This window comes from Taurulus bubalis (assembly GCF_910589615.1).
Source record: "Taurulus bubalis genome assembly, chromosome: 14".
Taxonomy (NCBI): domain Eukaryota; kingdom Metazoa; phylum Chordata; class Actinopteri; order Perciformes; family Cottidae; genus Taurulus; species Taurulus bubalis.
Genome location: NC_136602.1, coordinates 16617299 through 16639419, shown reverse-complemented (window position 1 = coordinate 16639419; position 22121 = coordinate 16617299). Strand labels below are relative to the sequence as shown.

Genomic DNA, 22121 nt, shown 5'->3' with positions numbered 1-22121 from the left:
TGGGACAGTTTTGAGGGTGGCTGCTAATATGGGTCAAGTTCCAGAGGGAAGTGTAAGATCCAAACCTTACACTGCCTATTAATCAAGCCCAAAGGGAGATCACCTCTACCTCCAGTGGTTCTCAACCTTTTTTTTCAGTGAAATATTTTTTCAGCAGTGTACCCCCTAACCAGCACAAAGCATTTTCGTGGAAAAAAAGATGTAATACACAGCACTGACATCAGTGTCTGATTTAATATAGACTATATCAAATGCAGTTTAACTTACATTTTATAATATTTATTAAATAACTAAGGGTTTTTTAATGGTTCAGTTTAACTGCCCAGAGTGTTCAGTGTGGAGACGAGCAGGATGTCTTTTATTGTTTTACCAAGCAGATGATCTGATAAATTCATCACCTATTATTTATTTCAATACTGTACTACATTTTCAAGCAACTCAATTGGGTCTTTTATTCAGTCACTTGTGTTTTATGAAATAAAAACGTTTGCCCATAGGTAGGCCACATAAAAAGTGAAGGGAAAAAAAGCTAACTAATGTTAAGGCTAATCTATCTGTAATACAAACAGTATAATAATCTGGCTTCAGAGATAAAACTTCTCTTGGTAACCCATTTTTAACAGCTGTGATAGTCAATAACTTAATCAAGCCGTGTGTGTATATCCTTTTTAAAACCTTATGGAGAAGCGGGCAAAGTGATCCTTTGGCTGTACACTTTAGCCTAAGCTGACTGGATGAACTCTGTTCTCACGTTTCTGCAATAAATAATAAATATAGTTCATTATTTTTGCATTAACGTATAATACACACACTCGCTGCATCCAGTGTGAGGAAAAAAGCCTAATTCCCGGCACACTTGACAAACAGCATGAGCATTGTCCCTCCAGTTCAGGAGTCTCCACTGAGATGGCGAGTACGTTTCTGTGCCGACACACAAAGAGCTGTTGACTTTGGAGGGAGGTCTGCAGTCCTTCCAAATATAGCCCCCTTTCCAAAGCCTGACAACAGTTAACCACTGAGCGTTGCTTCAGTGCTCACCAAGCAGGGAGATCTGACAGCGCGCTCGCTTGGGGTTTACACAGCGGAGGTGCTGAGAGGAGGAGGGGTCTGCCTCACAGCTCCTGTAGAGCCGTTACTGTTACCGGGCAATCTCTCAGTGCAGATGGACCTGTTGCTGAGAGACTCAATGCAGTTGGGCAATTTTAGTGCCGGCAGCACATTGGAGTCTTCGACGACACGACCAGTTGCAGGAGTCCTGAGGCTTTTTAAAGCAGAAGAAACCAGTGTTTGGCTTTGCGGCTATTAGTGCTGGAATAAAATAGTTTATTATGAATTGATAGAAAACAAATCAACATTTCTTTTATAGTAAATTAGTTTTGAAAGTCATTTATCGAGTACCATCACTGGTTTTAGCAGCTTTTCTGTTTTTATATCAAGATAAATAGATTGTTTTGGGGGGGTTTGATGATTGGATACGACAAATTGACTGCATAATGCCCAATTTTCATAATTGCCCAGTATCAGCAGAACTAGTTATGATGACGGAAGTGCTGGTGGGCAAGGCTCTACAGCAGATGAAAGGAAACCAAATCCTAGTTTGGGAAGTTTCAAATCTTTCTGAAAAAAAGAAAGAAAAAGGATTCGGTGTTCTATTATTGGGATCTCAACATTTAAAAACCCATTGGACTAAAAGAAATGCATTTTCACAAACAGGAAAACGTTTATTTTTTGCTCATGGAAAGTGGATGATTTGGAAATAGATGGTTCTTACCGGAAAGTGTTGTAAAGTTGATACAACAAAAAGGCTGTTAAAAAATCATTTTACAATCCGTGTGATTGGAACGCCAGACTTAAGCTCCGACAAGAACCTGGGTGAGGAATACTGAGAGGCCCTTCAACCTAATCTCCTGCCCAGCAATCACGCCGGAGCACCTCTTCTGTGTTAGTCGCTGTGTGTGTGTGTTTCAGGCCAATGCAGCAGTGTGAGCTGATGAGGGGCTGCAGGACAATATTTTAAATGGGCAGCACAGGCCAAGGACTGCTCATCCTGTCCATTTCAATTAGACAAAACTGCTGACACCACACACACACACACACACACACACACACACACACACACACACACACACACACACACACACACACACACACACACACACACACTTTTGCTTTGAAATGTTACACCCAATTTCATTACACACGACAAATGACTTCCTCGGTGCACCACAGATTAGTCTCACTAATCTCCGTCTGTTCTTCTCCCTTCAGCCTCAAAGAGCGAAAATGAGAACATGGCAGGACAACAATCCAACTTACGAGTCAAGTGGAACACAGGCGCTCATAAATAAAGCTTAATCACTTTTACATACAGTTATATTTATTAAAAACATCTTTAATATTGCATTTCTTTTAACATCCGTCTTTTATAAAGTGTTTCAGTGGGCAATAATAATTAGAAGAATACACACTCTGAACAGTACAAGATGAGCATCATTGATCTTTTCAGGGACAAAATGAAGACGCACTTGGAGCCAGCAGACGGGATGAAGAGGCGCTAACAAGATTACAGACGTCTGCTCTGTCCCACAAAGAAATACCTACGCTGTTTACCGTGTAGAACAGACATAGTGCAGCATTTACACAGCTGAAGGTCAAATCAGATTGATTCTTTTGCAGTGAAATGTGTGAAATGCAAACATAAAAGAGTGTTTTCTTTGCGTTTGACACAGGATCACAGTTACCTGCTGACACTGCATTCCCTCAATAGAACATGGCAGAAATAATAACAATTAATATATATACAAACACCCACGATGCCTTGGACAGGCGAGCTAGAGGAGCCTTGCAGGGACAGAGTGCTGCGTCAGCATGCTCCAGTCACTATATTGATAGTCTGAACTACAGCAACATGCGCTAATGGTTGAAGATGCACTTCAGAGCTGCAGTCTGAATGAGTCCGTTGCATTAATTGTCCGTTTGAAGCGTTGAGACCAGTTGAGAGTGAAGGTCTTTGATGCTGCTGCGTTATTCACACGCAGCGTCTACTGTGTCTTCGGTGTGGCAAAGTCCCAGGCCGTGTCCTGGGCACACTTACACATGGCCCGCACCAGCCGGGTGAAGCCCATGTCCTTCGGTTTCTCCAGCCCGCGCATGAGCCTCTGCTTCATAATTGCTATGAACTCCCTATTACTAAGCTCTCCGTTCCCTGAGGAAGACAGACAGGTGGAGAGAGGAGGAGGAGGAGGGAGAGAAAGGATGATTGACAGGGGGCGAGATGACAGAATAATAGAGGCAAGAGGAAGTGAGGGGAGGAGACAACGTCCATTTATTGATGATTTTCCACACGTCAGTTGAGGTTTTATTTGCTTCCCATGGATATAGTCAGCCAGGGACTTACCGTCGCAGTCGAACAGAGCGAACACCACATCACACACGTGGTCCGACAGCTCCACTTTGGCCACGGTGCGGGCCACCTGCTTCATCGTGACTGAGAGACGAGAGGGAAAAAACCACAGATGGAGAGATTCACCATTTGTGGAAGAGAATAATAGAAGTGCGTGTCACACAAGCCGGCTCATAAATGGCTCATGTGAAGGACATTGAGTGCAAGTCAAACTGCTTGGGATCGATAGCAGGCAGGACTCCAATTCAGACTTTAACTGACAGTGAAAGAGAGAGAAAGGGGCTGAGAGGAGGAGGAGGAGCGGATAGCAAGACATCTCGCTTAAAAGGAGACTGGCTGAGGGGAATGAAAAAAAAGCCTCTGGGGTCATTTCAGAAAAACAAATAGATAATAAGATGGTGAAAACGTACCTAGTCTCAGACATCAAAAAGGCACACAAGTGGAGGAGCGAAGTTAAAGAGAAACAGAGGAGTATGAGGAAGAGGGTGGGGATGAAAGGGATAAAATCTCAACAAAATCCCCCTGCAAATGGCAAGACAAAAAAGAACCCGGCTCCACCAAGAATCTCATTAGTGGCCTTCTTTTCTACCTTCAACAATGAGCAGTTCCAGATAACACCCACATGTGGGAAACCGTACTAAAAAGGGTGTGAAATCATCAGAGAGTGAGATGAAAGACAGAAAAAAGAGACACAAAAGATGTAAAAGAGGAGAGAGGAATATAAGCGCTCCTTAAAAGAATACTCCATCCACAAAATGACCTTTTCCACCTCGTGTTGCCTTGAATTCTTGAAGAAAACTTACCATAGGATTTAAAACACGTCCGCATGAACAGTCTAACGCTGGCGTGCACCGTGAGCAATCACCTGGATAGATGAGACTCGGATCATACCGCACGAGTTGTGTGACAGTTTGTTTCTTTTGAGCCATCGTTCCCCGTGGAGGCATGCGTGAAAAGCAAAGCTTCCTTTAGGGATTCAAGGCAACAAGAGGCGAGTAACTGATAAACAAAAGATCATATTGTGGGCGAAGTATTCCTTAAAGTTTAAGGCTTGACGGGTGTGAAGACGGTTTAACTGCACGTCCAACTGGAGGACGGAGATAATATGCAGCCGCATATTGACAGCTCCCAACAAACCAACAGCAGCCGGATGTTTTCAATACCCCTCTGATGGGAAAGGCAGATTATTGACTGATCCTTTATACAAACAATGTATGTTTGTTGAGCTGCACTTTTAACAGATGCACCAGTCGCTCCTTTGTAGTATTTCTAACAAAGTATTTGCTCAGTGAGAGCCAGCTGGAGGGTACTTTAGCGTCTTGCTTTAGGGTACTTTAGAAGTGTTGGTTGAGGTTTTGTTATGCTCCAGTTTACAGGTGACATACACCGTCCTGGAGCCACCAGGTCATGATGCTCAGCCCAGTCCCAACCTTCTCTCCTTCCCTCAGTGATGATGATGCTGGCTTGTGTCCGTGAGCATTGGTAGCCTGCAAAATGAAGCGTCATGTGTGCATGTTTGAGGTTCTTGGGTTAAAGCACGCGTTCTCCTGCAGGCCTGGAGAAAGACGCGGTAGATAAATGGATGGATGGACAACCCGATGAAAAATGGATGAGCAGGGATTGGGACCAAAGCCAAGCAAAAGAAGACGTGGGAAGCCTGGCTGGAGAAGTATTAACAGCTCTGAGAGACAGAGAGTGAAAGTGACAACAGTTGAGTCTAAAAGGGAGTAATTATGGAGGAAAGTGAGAATGTCAGAGGAAAAGGGCAAACGTGGGTGTACCTTTGTCTATGGAGGCTCCAGCCATGTGGTAGAAACTTAAGGCCGTGTCCACGTCGTTCACATTCTTTAAGAAGGTAAAGAAATTCTCCACCTCCTCAAAATTGATGCCCTGCACAAGATGGGAAGACATTCAAAATGAGTCTGGTGAGAAACTCTTGACAAATCAGAAACAAATCATTCCTGCTGTTCCGCCTCAGCCACGAGAGCTGCCCGATCACTACAAAAACGAGCCTAACGTTGTCACTACAAGAGACCGCACAACACATTTTAAGAGCAGCAGTGTGACACAAATGACAAGAGGAGGTGGGCAGAGGCAGTCGACACACGTGGATGAACAGCGTTCCATGGAAAGACAGAGAACAGACGGTCTAAAGACACACATGCACAGACAAACAGAGACGCATCGTCACACAGCTGCCACACTGCTGATGAGCTCATTTGCAAAGAAAAGTGAGCAGCTGGTCTCAGGCTGTAAATAACACTTTTCTCAGTTACATTACAGGTTATGCCAATGCTGAGAGACACACACACACACACACACGGAAAAAGAAGGGATAACAAGGGAGGGGGGACTGCAGTTTAATTCCTTAGAAAGACACCACTCTGGCAGCACCAGCCTCATCTTTTGTAATGCCTTGGAGACACGGTAACGTCCCAGCTTTCAGTTTTCATCCCTGCTATTTTATTTTTATATATTTCATCCCTGTTGTTGTTTTTAATATGTTGATTTCAGTCTGTAAATTGCTGTTACTCTGACAACAACTTTCCCCTTGGGATTCATGAAGTATATATTCATTCATTCATTCTTTTCTCTACTAAACACAGCATTTAACCATCAAACGTGCCTTATTAAGGCTCATGTGATGCTTACTATCTTTGGGTAAAAAAAATAAAAGGGATGTGTTTTTGCTGCATCACTTCTGGGGGATATACGATATGCATGGGCGTATCTTTAGTCAATTGACTGATGCGGCTCATTACGGTGTGGAAATGGCAGCGGGATAGGTATATACTGATGTTGGCTCCGAGCCTCCTGCATCTTAAATATTTTTAAATTATTTCCTCTGTTTGGTCGGTCCCAGCGGAGTCATTTTAGTTGCATAGAGCAATGTGAAAACTGTTGTTTGCAAGAAACCATGCATCTGATTGAAACTAAATAATTATACTGAGTATAATAAGTAAACTGACTCCTTAAGTTGTTTATTGATAGAAGAGCAACCCAGGAGGACAAAGCCAGAAGGCTTTATCAAGAAGCTCAAAGAGAGATGGAGTATTTATGTCCAGCTGCTGAGCACTGGCTTCACTGTATTTGGTCGTCAAACAGAGATAGTGGAAGGTAGAGGAATGGGAGAGAGTAAGTGTCAGTCAAGTGGATAACGTCAGACTGTCCTCTGTGGGTGATGTATTACCTTACATCCAGTCTGTCTCACACACTCTCAATGTCCCAGCACAATCTCTTTCCCCCCTCAGGCACACACACCGTCTGTCACGCATCCTCACATGTAGTCCACTTAGTTAGCGCCATATATAACCACAAAGCACCAATCACTTATCTCAGAGCTCCGTAGAAGCGTGAAGAAGAACACACACGTATCTACCTGTGCATCCTTAAACATCTTCTTTAAGCCCTTCTGCATCTGCTTGAGTTTCCGAGACTGGACGCCACTGTAGGCCAGCAGCATACCCCCAAACTGTCTCTCGCTGATTCTGCCGTTCACAGGATCGTTCCTCTCGAACTGTAGTGTAGGAGAGAGACAGATGAAGACTCAGTGCCGTGCAGAGGGACAAACACATTAATAGGAGGAGGAGGGCCTGGCGAGATGGGAAACGGTAAATATTGGTGTCAGGCTTCAAGTTGAATCATGCTTGGAGCTGGCATTGGTGACACTAAATCTGCATGCTTTTATTGTATTTTTTTTTTAACAATGTTCCACTGGAGCATGGCTTAACAGCAGTGGGCCGTGGCTGTGTCAGGTCAATCCAGTCGATTTATGTCTGAGCCTATGCAGCTCCCTCCCTTCTTTCTCGCTCTTTCTCTCTCTCTCTCTCTGAACATGCCGACCTCTCAAAATGGTAATTTGTCGCACTTGTGAGAGGCAGCTCATGACTGAGCAGAAATAAGCTTGGAGTAAAGATTTCAGGGGTGACTTGACCGTTCATGCACCCGCAGAGGATCTACTTGTTGTCAGGCAAAGTCACATTAAAGTAGGTGATGCGCCGGTGGCGTAGTGGTTTAACTTGTTCTTTTCTTGCCTTTTCTGCTGAAAACAGACGGCTGCTGAAAATGACACTATTGGAGCGGTGAGAGTGAACCAAAACAGTAAAGATGATAGCAGGACACGCTTAAGCAGGGTTCATACACATTTTGACCAATGGATTTCCATGACTTTAAACCACATTTCCATGACCAAACATTTTGTGAAATCTCGGTCTATACATGAAAAAGTGAGAAAATGTAGTATTCAACCCAACAATGAGAATAAGAGCGTATGCCTGCTTATGTTTTGAGCGTCTTTCTTTTAAAAGCATATTGATTATTTTAAACTCAGCGTAAATGAACGACATGAACATATGAATATAACAAATTTCCACGACTTTTCCAAAACCTTTGGGATTTTTTTTTCTTCCCAAGGACTTTTCCAGGCCTGGAGATAACCATTTTAAAATTCCATGACTTTTCCAGGTTTTCCATGACCGTACGATTATTTTTACATTTCTGTTTGATTTACTGCATTTTTTTGTTTGTTATGTATACATGATGCTCTGAAACCTTTTTGCATATCCAGCTTGTTTGGGATTTTGAAAACAAGGGGAACCATAAAAGTTAAGAACAGAATAAAAGAACGTAGCTGAGCACCTGGCAGCTGGTGAAACATGGCCTTGGGTGAGCTGCAGGGTCAGCAAATCAAGAAACAGAGCAGTGAATTGGAGGAATTATATTGGATTATCCATCCTGGTGTCCTCCTTATCTGTGATGTTATGATTTCCCTCGCATAGCATTATGGTATCATTAAGACCTGACAGATAGCTCTTTCTTTCTGGCAGATGCTCCGACTCCTATCCTATTCTTGGAGCATCAGATGACGGCGCCCATTGCGGTTCAGCGATTCGTTAGGCACCACCCACGCTAATTAAATAGAATAACCATATGCTCAACAACACTGATCGGTTGCTGTAACTGTAGAGGCAGGGGAGGGGTCGGGTGTCACTGAGCAGACAGAAGATGGCTTTTATAACCAAATGTGAGAGACTGACACTGGCCAGTGCTGACAGACAATCCGAATAGCGCTTCTGTCATCCTCAACACTGGTTTTCATTTGTTTCATACACAACGTTCACCTGTCACTCACCTCCTCACATTTTTGGGGGTTTATTTGCGTGTTTACCGGGGGACTAAATGTTACAAGGACAATAATATTTACAGCTATCCGCTGTCAATTATCATAGGCTAGACCCTGAATAGCTGCAGCAGAGACTACGATTTAAGCTGTAGCATTCACATGTATTTATTGTAATTGGAAGCAATAGTACATTAAACCTTAAAGTTGATGAAAACTCAGAGTATAATACTCTATTCCTCCTCTTTCATTACCTCTAGTTTGAGCACATCATGCTGCAGTTTCCTCTGAAACTCCAGAAAGCTGCCGATGGTAAGTTTCCCCTTCAGGTCTTCTCCAAAGAAGTAGGTGGTGAGAGCAGAGCTGCAGCCGGCCGTCCTCAGCGTGTTTCCTGTGGTGGAGCGGTCACGATGTCGCATGCCCATACTGGTCTGGGAACGAATGATGCTCTGGACCTAAGGATTGAGAGGTCCCATGTCAGCCAGGATGATGGTGTAGACTAGGTGTCAGAAGTACTAGTGACCATTTACTTATGATAATCCATTAATTGTTTAAAAAAGAAGATGTTATCATACAACCGCCAACAATAAAAAGCCTCTACGGTTTGTAGAAGCAGATCACTTGGTTGCTTCATATTACAATTAAAAGCATCTTTCATTCATTTTCTTACAGAATGAGGTTTCACTTAAAAAAAAAAAAAAAACTCTATACAAACAATACTGTACGCGTACTACTGTACATCATAAACCCCATCACATCCAGGGGTAGAGATCATGATATATTCCAGAGTGCCGAACACAGCACTTATCTTTTCCCTCTGAGAAAATGTCAGAGTCCTGCACATCAACCTTCCTTTAGTGCCTGTCAGTTTGAGTTAATGGTTACTGTAATGCAATCAGTCGCCACTGTAGATATAGCACAGTCCAAACGTGTGGCATGGCTGTTTTAACCATATGTCTCTTTCAATATGCTGATTGTGTGTGTGGCTAGTTACCTGTTCAAACTCCTCCAGATCCACCTCTCCATCACCGTTCAGATCAAACATCTTGAAAGCAATCTCAAAGTTCCTTTGGGGAGCTGGACACCACAGGACACAAACACACATTCTGAAATCAATACGACAATATAAAAATGGCACTGGAGCCTCCAGTGGTGCAACATGGGACACTTTAGATGCTCTACAGCCACCAGACTGTACAGATCTGGAATACAAAATATGTTGTTTTTTTCCAATCCGTGGACACTTTCTGCAAATGGCATTTGCTGTTCTTCTGCTACTAAACGCCCACGTCACTTTAATGACCACACGGCCAGAGACAGTGAAATTAGTTTTCAGTACAGCAGGATAACAAGGCTGAGTTCACAGTGTTAGCACCCAGTCTGATAATGACAGAACAAACACAAAAGCGAATGGTTAGACAAACATTACTTCCATTTAGAGTTTTATAGAGACTCAGTCTCCCTCTCTCTCTCCCTCCCTCTCTCTCTCCCTCTCTCCCCCTCCCCCTCTCTCTCCCTCTCCCTCTCTCTCTCTCTCTCTCTCCCCCCTCTCTCCCCCCCTCTCTCTCTCTCTCTCTCTCTCCCCCTCTCTCTCTCTCCCCCTCTCTCTCTCTCTCTCTCCCCCCTCTCTCTCTCTCTCCCCCTCTCTCTCTCTCTCTCTCTCTCTCTCTCCCCCTCTCTCTCTCTCTATCTCTCTCTCTCTCCCCCTCTCTCTCTCTCTCTCTCTCCCCCCTCTCTCTCTCTCTCTCTCTCTCTCTCTCCCCCTCTCTCTCCCCCTCTCTCTCTCTCTCTCCGAGGCAGATGGCCGTCCACCCAGAGCCGAGTTCTGCCCAAGGTTTCTATCCGCTTTCTTTCCTTGCTTGCCACTATCGCCCCGGTGCTTGATCATGAGGTCAAAGGGTCTTAAGACAACATCCGCTATGATCCGATGCAATAGAACTACATTAAATTGAATAATGTGAACATATTAACATTTTCTTTGGCCCCCTGTAGGATTCTTGAAATGATCAGATGTATGAACTATACATTCTCACAAATCCTGTATCTATATCTAGAGTAATACAAAAAAGAATGTTATCATTTGCATAAGCAATCATGTAACCATTTAGGCCATTATATTTAAGCTTTCGTTGGTACATTTTTACATCATAATTACTCTTTATTGAGCTTTAACTATCTGGCCCACTTCCGGCTTATACACAGTGCTGCCCATTTTTTGACAGTGTGCACAAGGGCTATAATGTCAACACTGTTTATTTGATTTAATATAGAGAGAACGCAATATTATTTACACTTATACAACATCTTTTCGGTAAATTATTTTCAATGCTTCACTTTTTACTACCGTATACAGTGATAAACAATTCTTGCTTTAGCAAACCAACACCCTCAAGGGATACATTAAAGATAAATTGAGTCTTATCTTGAAGGATTCATAAGTGCATAAAAGCAGTAAATATGTACGACCACCAGGCGTGAACCCGTGTGTGTCTGTTAGGTGAAATCCTCCTTTGCACAATTTTTGTGGTTGTGTTAAATGGATTGAAACCAACCATAAAGTATACTGTCGGGTCTGCTTAAAAATGACTCGTCCTTGAAAACATCCCCAGAGACTTTCTCCATATGAACGGATTATATAAAATGGTCAAGCTAATATTGGAATATGACTTTACTAGGCATTAAAGAGTTAGGAGTCAGAGCCTGATTTTCAGTACTATGAACTGTAATTTCATGTGACATTAACTCTCTGTATTCACCACCAATGCTAGATCCAGCTCAAGCAAACAGATTCTGTGAAACATCACCAAGGCGGCTAGCTTGGTAGACACACATTATTAACCTGGAGATCTCTGTGGAGTCAACAAAGTACTTACTGGACAGCACAGTGGTGAGGAAGATGTAGTCAGAGAAGGAGATAAGGCCACATTCTCCCAATGTGAAAAATATGCTGTCCTCATCTGCAAACTTCTCTCTCTCCTGGGCGATCTTCTGCTCATTTAGGTTGACGGAGAAGAAAAATGTATATTAAAAACATTTCACATAATTCAGCACAAGCCTTACAGCTTTTACAACAGTCTTTGTGTGTGTGTAAGCATAGTGTGTATGTGTGTGTCCGAGAGTTAAGCTCAATCAGAGTCTGGCTATGTTCAAAATACAGAAATGTACACACTTACTATACTTCCACACACAGTAACAATATTCCTGGTACACAAGGATGGTTATGGAGAGACGGTTTTTCACAATAACAATCATGCAAATGCTGCATACACATGAAGCCGTACAGGCAAGACAAGGTTGTGGTGACAAGCAATTAGTTTGTAGTCAGTTCCAAACGCTTTATCCACCAGAGGCCGTACTCACAGTGTGAAATTGACAAAGAGAGGAAAAACATCACGAGAGACTGTGGCACAAACACACACTATTGATTAACCATATTGATGACACAACCGAAATGTATTAATCATTAAAAACAAAGCAACTTTAGCTCTCTCTTCCACACACACGCAAACGCACAGTTCACTAACGTTTTTCTGACAGCATGTGTATATCCACAGCATTGCATGAAAGAGTGACTTAATCACATGCACACTACACACTCAGTGATAGAGACTTGAAAAGACAGCGTCCGAAAGACGCTCCATCAAACAGAGCGGACAGACGGACAGAGCATGCCGAGGGAGGAGGGAGGGGGGGCGGGGCCACGCTTTGCCCATGTGGAGTTACCTCCGTCTGTAAGAGGTCCAATTCAGAGGAGGAAGGAGGAGAAACAACTGTTAGAGAGCAGCGTGGCCTCTGCTGTCTTTAGCAGGGCCTTGAACAACAAAGACACGCATGTGCATTCATAGTAGACACGTATGTGCATTCATAGTGTACACACACACACACACACACACACAGAAAGTATCTTGCTCAAAACAAGATAATTGGGGGATGCCACTCAAATTAAATGATGTCTCGCTGTCTTTGCAGCTGTGAGACTGATGCAGCACCACTAACAAGTCCGTTATAACAATCAGCCAATGGAGCTGTATGCCGAGTGAAATCTGCAAATGAAAGCTAGTCCAGGGTTCTCTCTTAAAAGGAACATGGACTTAAATTAATTAGGAAAAACATATACTGAATACAACAAATTTGGTGGCAACCCCCTTAACAGCATAACATCACATTATTTCCCCATAAACCAACTCCCTCCTCATGAGGAACAGAAATCGCTGCTAAAGAATTGGTATAAGCTTTTAAAATATATCACTGTCCCCAATTGGTGTCTTGACTCTACAAGTCAGTGACAGCAGATGACATAAATAATAAATGTGACAGTAAAAACCACTATTTCTCATTCATATATATATATACACATATACATATACATACATACATACATACATACATACATATATATATATATATATATATATACACACATATATATATATAAATATATATATATATATACACATACATACACACACACACACACACACACACACACACACACACACACACACACACACACATACATACATATATATATATATATATATGAGAAATAGTGGTTTTTACTGTCACATTTATTATTTATGGTATCTGCTGTACATTTACAGTATAAAAGGGAGAAGGGCGTGGGAGAGAGAGGGGGAGGTGAGAGAGAATAAAAATTATTTTTGGAGCTGTGCTAGTGGTTGAGAGGCAGAGAGAAGAAAAGGCAAAATGTGTATTCTTTGTGTCATAAACATACAGGTGGATGTAATAGAATACTAAAGAGGGACAGGTGTGTACACATAGAAAAAAAAGAAAAGAGTAAAAACAAAGTAAAAGAGGTTGGTATTGCCCCTCCTCCCCTCCAACCCTCCCCCCCAAGTTTGGACCAATGACACACAGAGACTCCAGGCCTGTGTCCTAGCACTAGTCCAAAAAACACACAACCGCGCACATGTGTATTTCAACGGGCAAGCGCGTACTCACGCCTGCACAGAAAGCTACACACGAGACACACACACACTGGGCCTCATTATAATGATTAGAACACAGGCCCAGAGAACATTAAGCATAATAACTCTTTTTTCCCGGCGAGTCAGGGACAAAAACACCCCCGCAGAATAGCCAAAGTGATGTTCAACGAAAAAGCAAATATAATTGGCCAAAGAGAGGAGCCAAATAGCATATTCAGCTGATAAAAGAGATCTCAAGGTGTGTATGGAAATGAACCAATAAAACACACCAACATGGAGCTTTTAGTCTTCTCTGACGCAGCCTGTGTTCCTGTCAGAAGAGAACACGAGTCTCTCTTTCAGGAGCCCACGACAGCCGCAGACTCACTGCTGAGCGTACAGTATAGCTTTCACTCCCTGCTCTCTCTCACATACATAATGTGCTATCATGCTGTAAATCTCTCCAACAATTGTATGATGTAACGCTGCACTCTCTCCAGCAGACAGAGAGGGATGGCAGTGTGTATATCACGCTTGTGTTGGGGCTTTCACCTTGGCTTTTAAGCCTTTTCCGTGGAGCTTGTGGCTCCGCTGTGAAACCCTGTCTCATCTACTCTTCATCTTTCCTTCACTGATGCAAGGCCTTAAATTCCCACTGAAGTAGTTAGGTGCTCCGGCAACAAGCCTTTCAAATGCATTTATAATTCAGATAACTGGTAAAACAGGTTTTACCTACAAGAGATTCCTATTAGGTTACTTGATTCTCCGGACTCTGTATCTTATCGGTTTATACTTTCCTCAGTTTTGATGCATCTACCCAGAGGACATTATGCATTTCAAATATGCGGTCGCAATCACTAAAAGGATCTCAACTTCATTGGAGTATGTATTGAACACCCATCTTAGATTTTTCCCAAAGCACTGAACTTCAAATGACTGTAATTCTAATTGCTGCAGCACTCAAGTTAATTAACATCTTACGCCTCGTCTGTCAGCGCGCGTCTGTTGATTAGCGTCAACTTCGTAGCCGTCTGTGTAGGCGAGCGTGATTTCTTTTTACATCTTTGCCTTGAGCCTGCTCATGTGTTCATATATGTCTGTATGTGTCAGCTACTTTTTGGCCAAGTCCACGGGCCAGATGATGGACAACCCAACTAGCCTGTGAGCTGGGGCAGAAACACAGTTCTGACAGAGCTGCTGGCTGGGCAATCAAATGTACTGCTCTCATATACACACAGCCTGCGTTATGGGTTATGGGCTTGGCCACGGGCTAATCTCTCCAGTGCACCGGGCGACAGAGCAGCCGGATAGCTGCCTTGGCCAATATTAAACTAACCCGAACTTAAAGAGTCCAACAAATGAGGCCCATACAAGTCAAGTACAGCCAGAGGCATGCCAGCAAAGAGGCGTTATCTCTTTCTGCTCATTTCACACGAGAGGAACACTTTCTAAGCACACTATGAAGATGTGGCACACTTGGAAACTTGGACTACATAAAAAGCTTTTCTCACATTCCAGGATTTTAACATTTCATTGTTAAATCCAAAACTGAAGAATTATATGCTTCTACATTTTTATGTGGCCTTAGTTTTTAACGAATATCTGACTGCAGAAAATTCTCAACAAATGATCAACACACATCCTTTTTTTTTTTTTTAACTACCAAAATTATACTATACACATAAAAGTGTACATCTTAAAACTATAATAACAATGATATATCACGAATATAACCAACTTGTACATGATCAAATCTACCGCATGACACTGATGGGTCAAGTTAAATCACAGCTGTGCTGACGAGGCGGCGCAGACATCCAGCATCATCATGTCGTAATAAAAGGAAACAGGCAGTTGGCAAAGTGACTGATTGACATAATTTAATACACTATACTGCAGATTTCTAACATGGACACTTGGCTACTAAAATGATATCACAGGCCATCCGTCCACTTTCTGCTAGCTTCAGTCTCGTTATTTATGCTGCTCCGCCAGCACTTTGTGTGGCCATGCGCTTGGCTGTGGCACTGAGGGCAGCTTAGTCTTGGCCCTCTCTAATACTACTGTACTGGCTGCAGCGCTTCTTTATTGATTAGATCTGTGACCCCGTCCCACACTGCAGCTGCAGACATCCCGATAACAGCAGAGTGTAGAAGAGGGAAGCAGATGATGAAAGAACTGGATATGAGCCAAACCGTTTGTGTTACAATATTAATTATCACACAACAGACGCAAATTACCTTTCTCAGATAATGTCATAAGACACTGTTGTCTGCGTGGTCTCCCGTGAGCATCACAACAAAGAGATGCATGTATGGGTGGAGGCTGAGTCCTGCCAATGAAGACGGCAAGCTCAACCTGCAAAAAGAGGAGATCTGCCCCCACTCTCTTTGTCGGAGTGTGTGTCTGCATGGGTCATGCCGGTCCCTGAGAGACCTCTCATCTTTTGTAAAGGTGAGCCTCGCTAGAACTTGGTGTACTGGAGCGCTACACCAGCAGGTATATACTGATTACTGATTAAAAGAGAGAGAGAGAGATGTGTACAGTGTGACAGACGGACAGCGCAGACTGAGTGATAGAGGAGGGGGGGGGGGGGGGGGGGGGGGGGCTGGGCGGAGGGGAGACAAATGCATTAAAAATGGATGAGTACACCTTTACGTGGCTTTGTGTGATGGGGTAGCTCTGGGGTTACTGTCACTTTGAGAGGTTCAATGAAAGAAGTGTTTCAAGGGAAAGGGAATTCGGTATGACCTGCTTGAGGGGAAAAGTCAACCCGGGCCTCCGCCTGACATTTCTGAATGGCAGCTCTAAGCTCTCACCGTGTGTAAGTGCACTTGGCCTGTGCTACACCACCTACAACGTGGGCACCAGAAGAAGAAGACCACACACACTAAATTATTCTACACTACTTCCTACTCCTTGAACTACCAAAACACACATAACCAAAATTCATCCGTGACCATTTGAGTGGTCAAGGGTGAATATTTTCTGCTCGTATGCGATGATACTCTGGGACAAAAACACCGCAGTCTGTAGGCGGGCGGGTGTGTGGGCGGAGAGAACACTGATGAATTAGCTTTCCACCTCTTGTCCCAGGAGTCACTGCAAAGCAGGTGTACTGTTAATAACTTGTAATTATTCTGGGAACCTCGAATAGAATAATGTACCCTGATGTGGAACGCTCAATAAAAAGATTTCAGTCACTGAGGAATGCCAGCTGTCTCACAAGGGGAGAGAAGGAACCGATTTAGCCGACCACGAGTACAGACAACCCAACCTCTTTTACTGTAGATTATAAAGCAGAGAGAGACGGAGAAAGACTAGGTGTGAGTGTGACTGTGTGCGTTAGCCTTTATAGGGACGAACATTGACAGAGAGGGCAAAGAAGGCATGTGAGAATAGAAGACAGTGTGAAAAGATGGAGTAATAGAGCGGCGACTGTCCAAACTGCGGCCCCTGGGAGCTTCCTGTGAAATCAGAAAGAGCGAACGTGATAAAAGTTGGTGTGACAAGAGGCTCGTTTTCATCGGAGCAGCCCCCCCTCCGCACTCCCTCCGAGTGACAGGTGTCCGCACTCGGTCGTCGCTGGTCACATGGAAGACGCCGTGACTTTAGAGGCCACAGCATGTGGGAACAGTTTGGATACATTTTAGATGTCCTGCCTTCAGTGACTCTAAACCATGCTCGACAGAAATCATGCAGCACTGACATCCGGACAATCCCGAGGATGAATTTGTGAGGGCTATCAAGCACATCAATACAGCCTCGACGTTTAGCTAACAGAGCCATTTCCTGGGTTCAAAACAACCCTGTGAAGGCCACCATGCGCAGAGACGGGGCGCCGCCACCAGCTACTTTCTCTGTGAGGCACAGGCAATAGAGCAGTGCATGCTGGGAAAAAGGCTAGAGTGCCAAAGCATGTGAAAAGCTAGAGCTGATATTTCATAGAAGGGATGAGGAAGAAAAGGTGCGTTTATAAAGCAAGACAGAGGAAGTGCAGGGGAACAGCACTGCTATGATTGGGCATTGACTGATACGAGTTCCTATTGAATGACTCATTTTAGCCGCTCTTTGCATCTCAGCTTTGCAAGACTTGATGTTCCACTTAGAATTTGGCAATACATGTATGTTAACTTTACTTTGGGGCACTGGCTAGGGTGTAAATTATGTAGAAGTGCTGCAGTGTTTAATAATCCCTGTAGAGGCAACGTATAAAGTCTTCACTTTCAATAATTCAGCAGGGAAGGCCTGGCACGCAGCTGCCTCCAACACGCTGTACAAAGGGCACCATCTCATAACAATACAGAGTTTGAGTTTGCACACACACACACACACACACACACACACACACACACACACACACACACACACACACACACACACACACACACACACACACACACACACACACACACACACACACACACACACACACACACAGGGGTGTGCCTATTTCTGTTTCTGACACTCCCTGTCATTATACGGTGCACAGGTAGTAACCTGCCCTTTGGCTTATCTTTGCGTCATCCCGACTGACTGAGGCATTCAGACCGGCTCAAAGGCCAAAATATTTAGTCGATAAAGCTTATAGGTCAAGGCTCATTTATTTTCATGTACCGATATAAAATGTGTATATCAGAAGCATTTGAATCACAAAAGGTTTCTCCAGCGCACTCTGGTAAAACATTTTGGAGCATCTCTGGAAACTAGTAGCAAGTAAATGCTCAAATGAACTGACTCATACACATTTATGTAAGCGCTATAAGCGGTTTAAGTGTCCTGGTATATGAAATCAACAGATAAGGCAGAGTGGCGTTTCCTCATCCTTATATGTTATTTTCCATATAAGGACATCTGAGTGTATTATTGTGCTTATACCATGGCAACTTCCCACAGGCAATAAGATAAGCTGTACGCATTCATCAATCATCTTTAAATTTTGTTTAAAAACGGTTGTCATTGAAACAGACCTAACTGCTGGTTATCATAAGTAATGTGGGGGTCATTTGTGGTTTAATATTATTTTGCAATGTGGTTAAATTGTTGACCAGCCAATCAGAAACAATTCTTTCCATTGCCATGATATCGTCGGCCTCATCGTCCTCCCCCCATCAAGCTGTGTTCAACACCTACAGCACGTATACCCTTTGAGAGAAAAGCTCAATGCAAATTCTACATTTTATTACCAGTCCACTGATTTCTAGTTAGAAATGAATAATTGAAAGAAAAAAAAAGCACAGTTTGGCTGCCGTTCTATACACGGCGGTCACAAACTTAACCTGTGACTCCGGTTTCACACTTGCTGAAGCTGAGATGTGGGAAATACAGAAAAACTACTTATTTAGCTGTTCCCCTGGACTAACAACACTAAAAAGCTATGCCCTCCATATTACTACAGAGCAGTGAGAGAGAGAGTGAGTAATAAAAAGATAGAAAACAATTCAGAGACAGAAGAAGAGGAAGTAGGTAGAGAATACAAAGTGCAGTTTTTCATTCAGGTGCACACATGCTGCTCGGCACACACCCCATACCTGCCAGAAGTCCTGCAGAGAGGGAGGGGCAGAACGGGAAGGAAATAAGGAGGGAGGGAGGGAGGGAGGGAGGGAGGGGGACAGAAGAGGAGAGGAGGGACGGTGGAGATTGGGGAATCAGTAGATGGAATGATTGGGGTTGAGGAGACAGCGAAAAGTGAGGATTTTGAGAGAAGAGGGAGTTTGAGGATGATGGTTATTCACGAGGAAGGGAAGAGAGAAAAAAATGGAAGGATTACTCGTTATGTGAATGAGGGAGGATGGCTGATAAAAGCACAAACGAATAATCAACAGTTAACAATGGCAACGTCAGGTCACATCAACATAAGGCAGCAGAGAGCATGCCCACGTGATTAGGGGAGCAGAAGACCACGCAGAGAGGGAGAAAGGTGTAATAAAACAATTGGTTGAGCAAACAATGACATTTCACAACTTCTCCAATAACTGTTTTCATTGACAGGAAAATACAAAATTAAATAAACATGGTGGGTCAATATGAGGGTGGGTCAATATGAACAGTTGTTAAACAACTCTATAGGGCGTGTTATGTTTACATACAGACTGAACCTGGACAAATCAGTGTCAGCAGGAGGGGACGGGAGTAGAGAGAAGTGAGAGGTTTAGAACACGTACACGTTTAAACACTCTTCCACTTAGCTGCAGCCAAACTGTATGTATGTGACAAATCTCTCAGTTGGCGTGGCTATTTTTAAATCAAACTATGGGGGAGTAAGTATTAAAAGAGCTCTCATGTTACAATACTGCACACCTCTCTGCCATTGACCGTAGCTTCACTGCTGTTTACCACCCGACCCCCAGATGAAAGGTTTCCCTTGTACTTCACACCCTCCATCAACTCCATGATTTGCACACTACATATATTGCACCACATAATTCTCTGTAGGTTTAGGTTTCATTTTAACTAAATTTCATGGCAGGAAAACGCAAAACAGTTTATTCCTCTGCCAACTAGCTAAGGGGGCCCTTCAAGCCAATGAGGAGGAGGCACGCGTCTCTGGGAAGAAAACGGGATTGGGCACAGCCAGGGAGGGAGTGGAGCTCTTGGGTCGCTCTTGCCTGGGCAGGAGAATCTCAGGGGACAATACAAGCTAAATACAGTATCAAAGAAAACCATGTGTCCAGGGATTTGCTAGGCAAATAAGGGAGGCCTGGAGATAGGGACGACATTTACATAAGCAGAAAAGGGCCATCAAAAAAGTGTTACATTTTGATTTAAGGACTCGACGAAATTTTACATTTACTTCTGATTAATAAATAGCCCAAGCTCTGAGGTTAATCTGCTTTTGAAATACGAGTTAAAGTTTCTCCCGGGGACTTTCTCTAAACCTGCAACTCATTACGGAGCTGCAGGAGGAAGCAAAAAGAGGAAGTTGTGACAAAGAGTGCTGTCTTTAGCCACACTGACTGTGTGGTTCATCGGACGACAATATGGAGATGAGGTCCAGACTTTATTCATCATTATATCAGCCTGGGGGCTGGTGGATTTTCTAATGAGGTTAGAAACTACAATCATCACACTGCAGATTAACTAATGCTAAATGAACGAGGACGGTTGGCTCCTGGGTGTGAGAGATGTGGCATGGGATCAGTGAGAGGGCAGTAATGGTCACAAATCAATATCAAGGAAAGCAGTAATGAAAGTAATGATGTTTGATGATTTATATTGATGACCTCTATTTTCCTGACTGAACAGAAAGATCCTAGCTTTTAGAGAACAGGGAATTGATCATTTTAAAGCCAGCCTGTGGCAAGAGGTGGGGGGAGACTGTCCAAAGTTCACCTGCTGTTATTGTCTTTAAATGGGTCATTATGCACTGGACAGACACACTTTGTACATGTCCCTCTTGATGATTAAGTGTGGAGCTGATCTGTTAAAGAACCAGGCTGCTATGCACCAGGCTTAACCAACTGAAGGCACATAAGATCCAGTTGTAGGTTGAAAACAATATACTTAATTACCCTACTCTTTAATTCCTGTTCTGAACTACAAAGAGCTCAAGCAACATTTGGAAAGCAAGATATTCTGCTCATCTGCTCTAGTGACTGTAAAATAACATGAGGTGACGGTTGAGAAGGAAACAGCAAAGCAGGAACTAAAGCAAAGACATGAAAAAAGATGAACATAATATCATGGATCAAGGATTGGCCCGTGAAAAACAACATCCTTTAACTTTTAAGGGAAGGGAGACCACATTTTCTGAACATGCACTATGGATGTTTTATGTCATTCACATGTTTTCTCCTGTAAAACTTGTACCTGCAGTGGCTGCAGCAGCTTGTGTACAAGATATCAACAGAAATGCTTCCAACAAACAACAAAGTAGACCCAGAAATGCCAGCTTACATTTTCATAGCTGTGTTTCATATGGTATCATTTAGATGTTTTGTTAAATTAATTTCTGCACTCTTTGCTGACAGAATTTGCTATCTCTTTGCATAGGTCATCTTTTACGATGATGTAATCCCCCTGCTCCTTAGGAGTAGCAGTTTATTTCTATGACATTGAGTAAACACCACAATTTATACACAGTTTTTCTCAATGTCATTTCAGCCTAAACGATGAATGAATGTGGCAGTTGTTTGATTTATATTGCATTTCAGAGATGCTATTCATAGATGTATTCTACAGATACTATTTAGTTCAGCAAAAGACAAATTCAAATTAAACTAAAGCCGATGCTGCAGAACAAGACCTTTTTTTTTTTTTTTTTACTAATTTCTTCTCTGTTTATGCATATTCAAAATCCAAGCCATAAACTGATAAAACCCTCCCAGTACTCTGGGGATAATAATGCCAAAATATTAAGTGCAGATGTCATTTGAAATTAAGATAAATATTTAAGAGTTAAGGGACAAATTTCTGACAAAACTCTGAAACGATAACTTAAAAAAAAAAGGATTAAAAAAAAAGAAGGATATTAACAGTTTGACTGAACGTTGAGCTTTTACTTTGAACTACTTTTTACTACAAACGTCCGTATGTAAATTGTGGAAGAGTGAATAATAACTGGAATACTGTTTCTGCAAAGACATGTTACTGTTTTTAAAATTACATTTTTCACTGCTTTAAGGGGCTTTTTGCGCCACTAACTCTATTCACCTCCGTTGTATTGGGTTAG

The 22121-nt window shown here is 42.9% G+C and overlaps 1 protein-coding gene across 2 annotated transcripts in view; it reads right to left on the bottom strand.

The window, feature by feature from the left end:
* Positions 1-2359: 2359 nt before the first annotated feature.
* micu1 (mitochondrial calcium uptake 1) overlaps positions 2360-22121 on the bottom strand; it is a 30029-nt gene continuing 10267 nt past the window's right edge. For both annotated transcript variants that reach the window (XM_079229475.1, XM_079229476.1), the window contains exons 6-12: positions 11396-11510; positions 9517-9599; positions 8777-8977; positions 6783-6920; positions 5185-5293; positions 3398-3487; positions 2360-3205 (exon numbers count right to left, since the gene is read on the bottom strand). In XM_079229475.1, the coding sequence (XP_079085601.1) occupies positions 3042-3205; positions 3398-3487; positions 5185-5293; positions 6783-6920; positions 8777-8977; positions 9517-9599; positions 11396-11510 (900 nt within the window). In that variant the 3' untranslated portion in view covers positions 2360-3041. The remainder of the gene's footprint in view (positions 3206-3397; positions 3488-5184; positions 5294-6782; positions 6921-8776; positions 8978-9516; positions 9600-11395; positions 11511-22121) is intronic.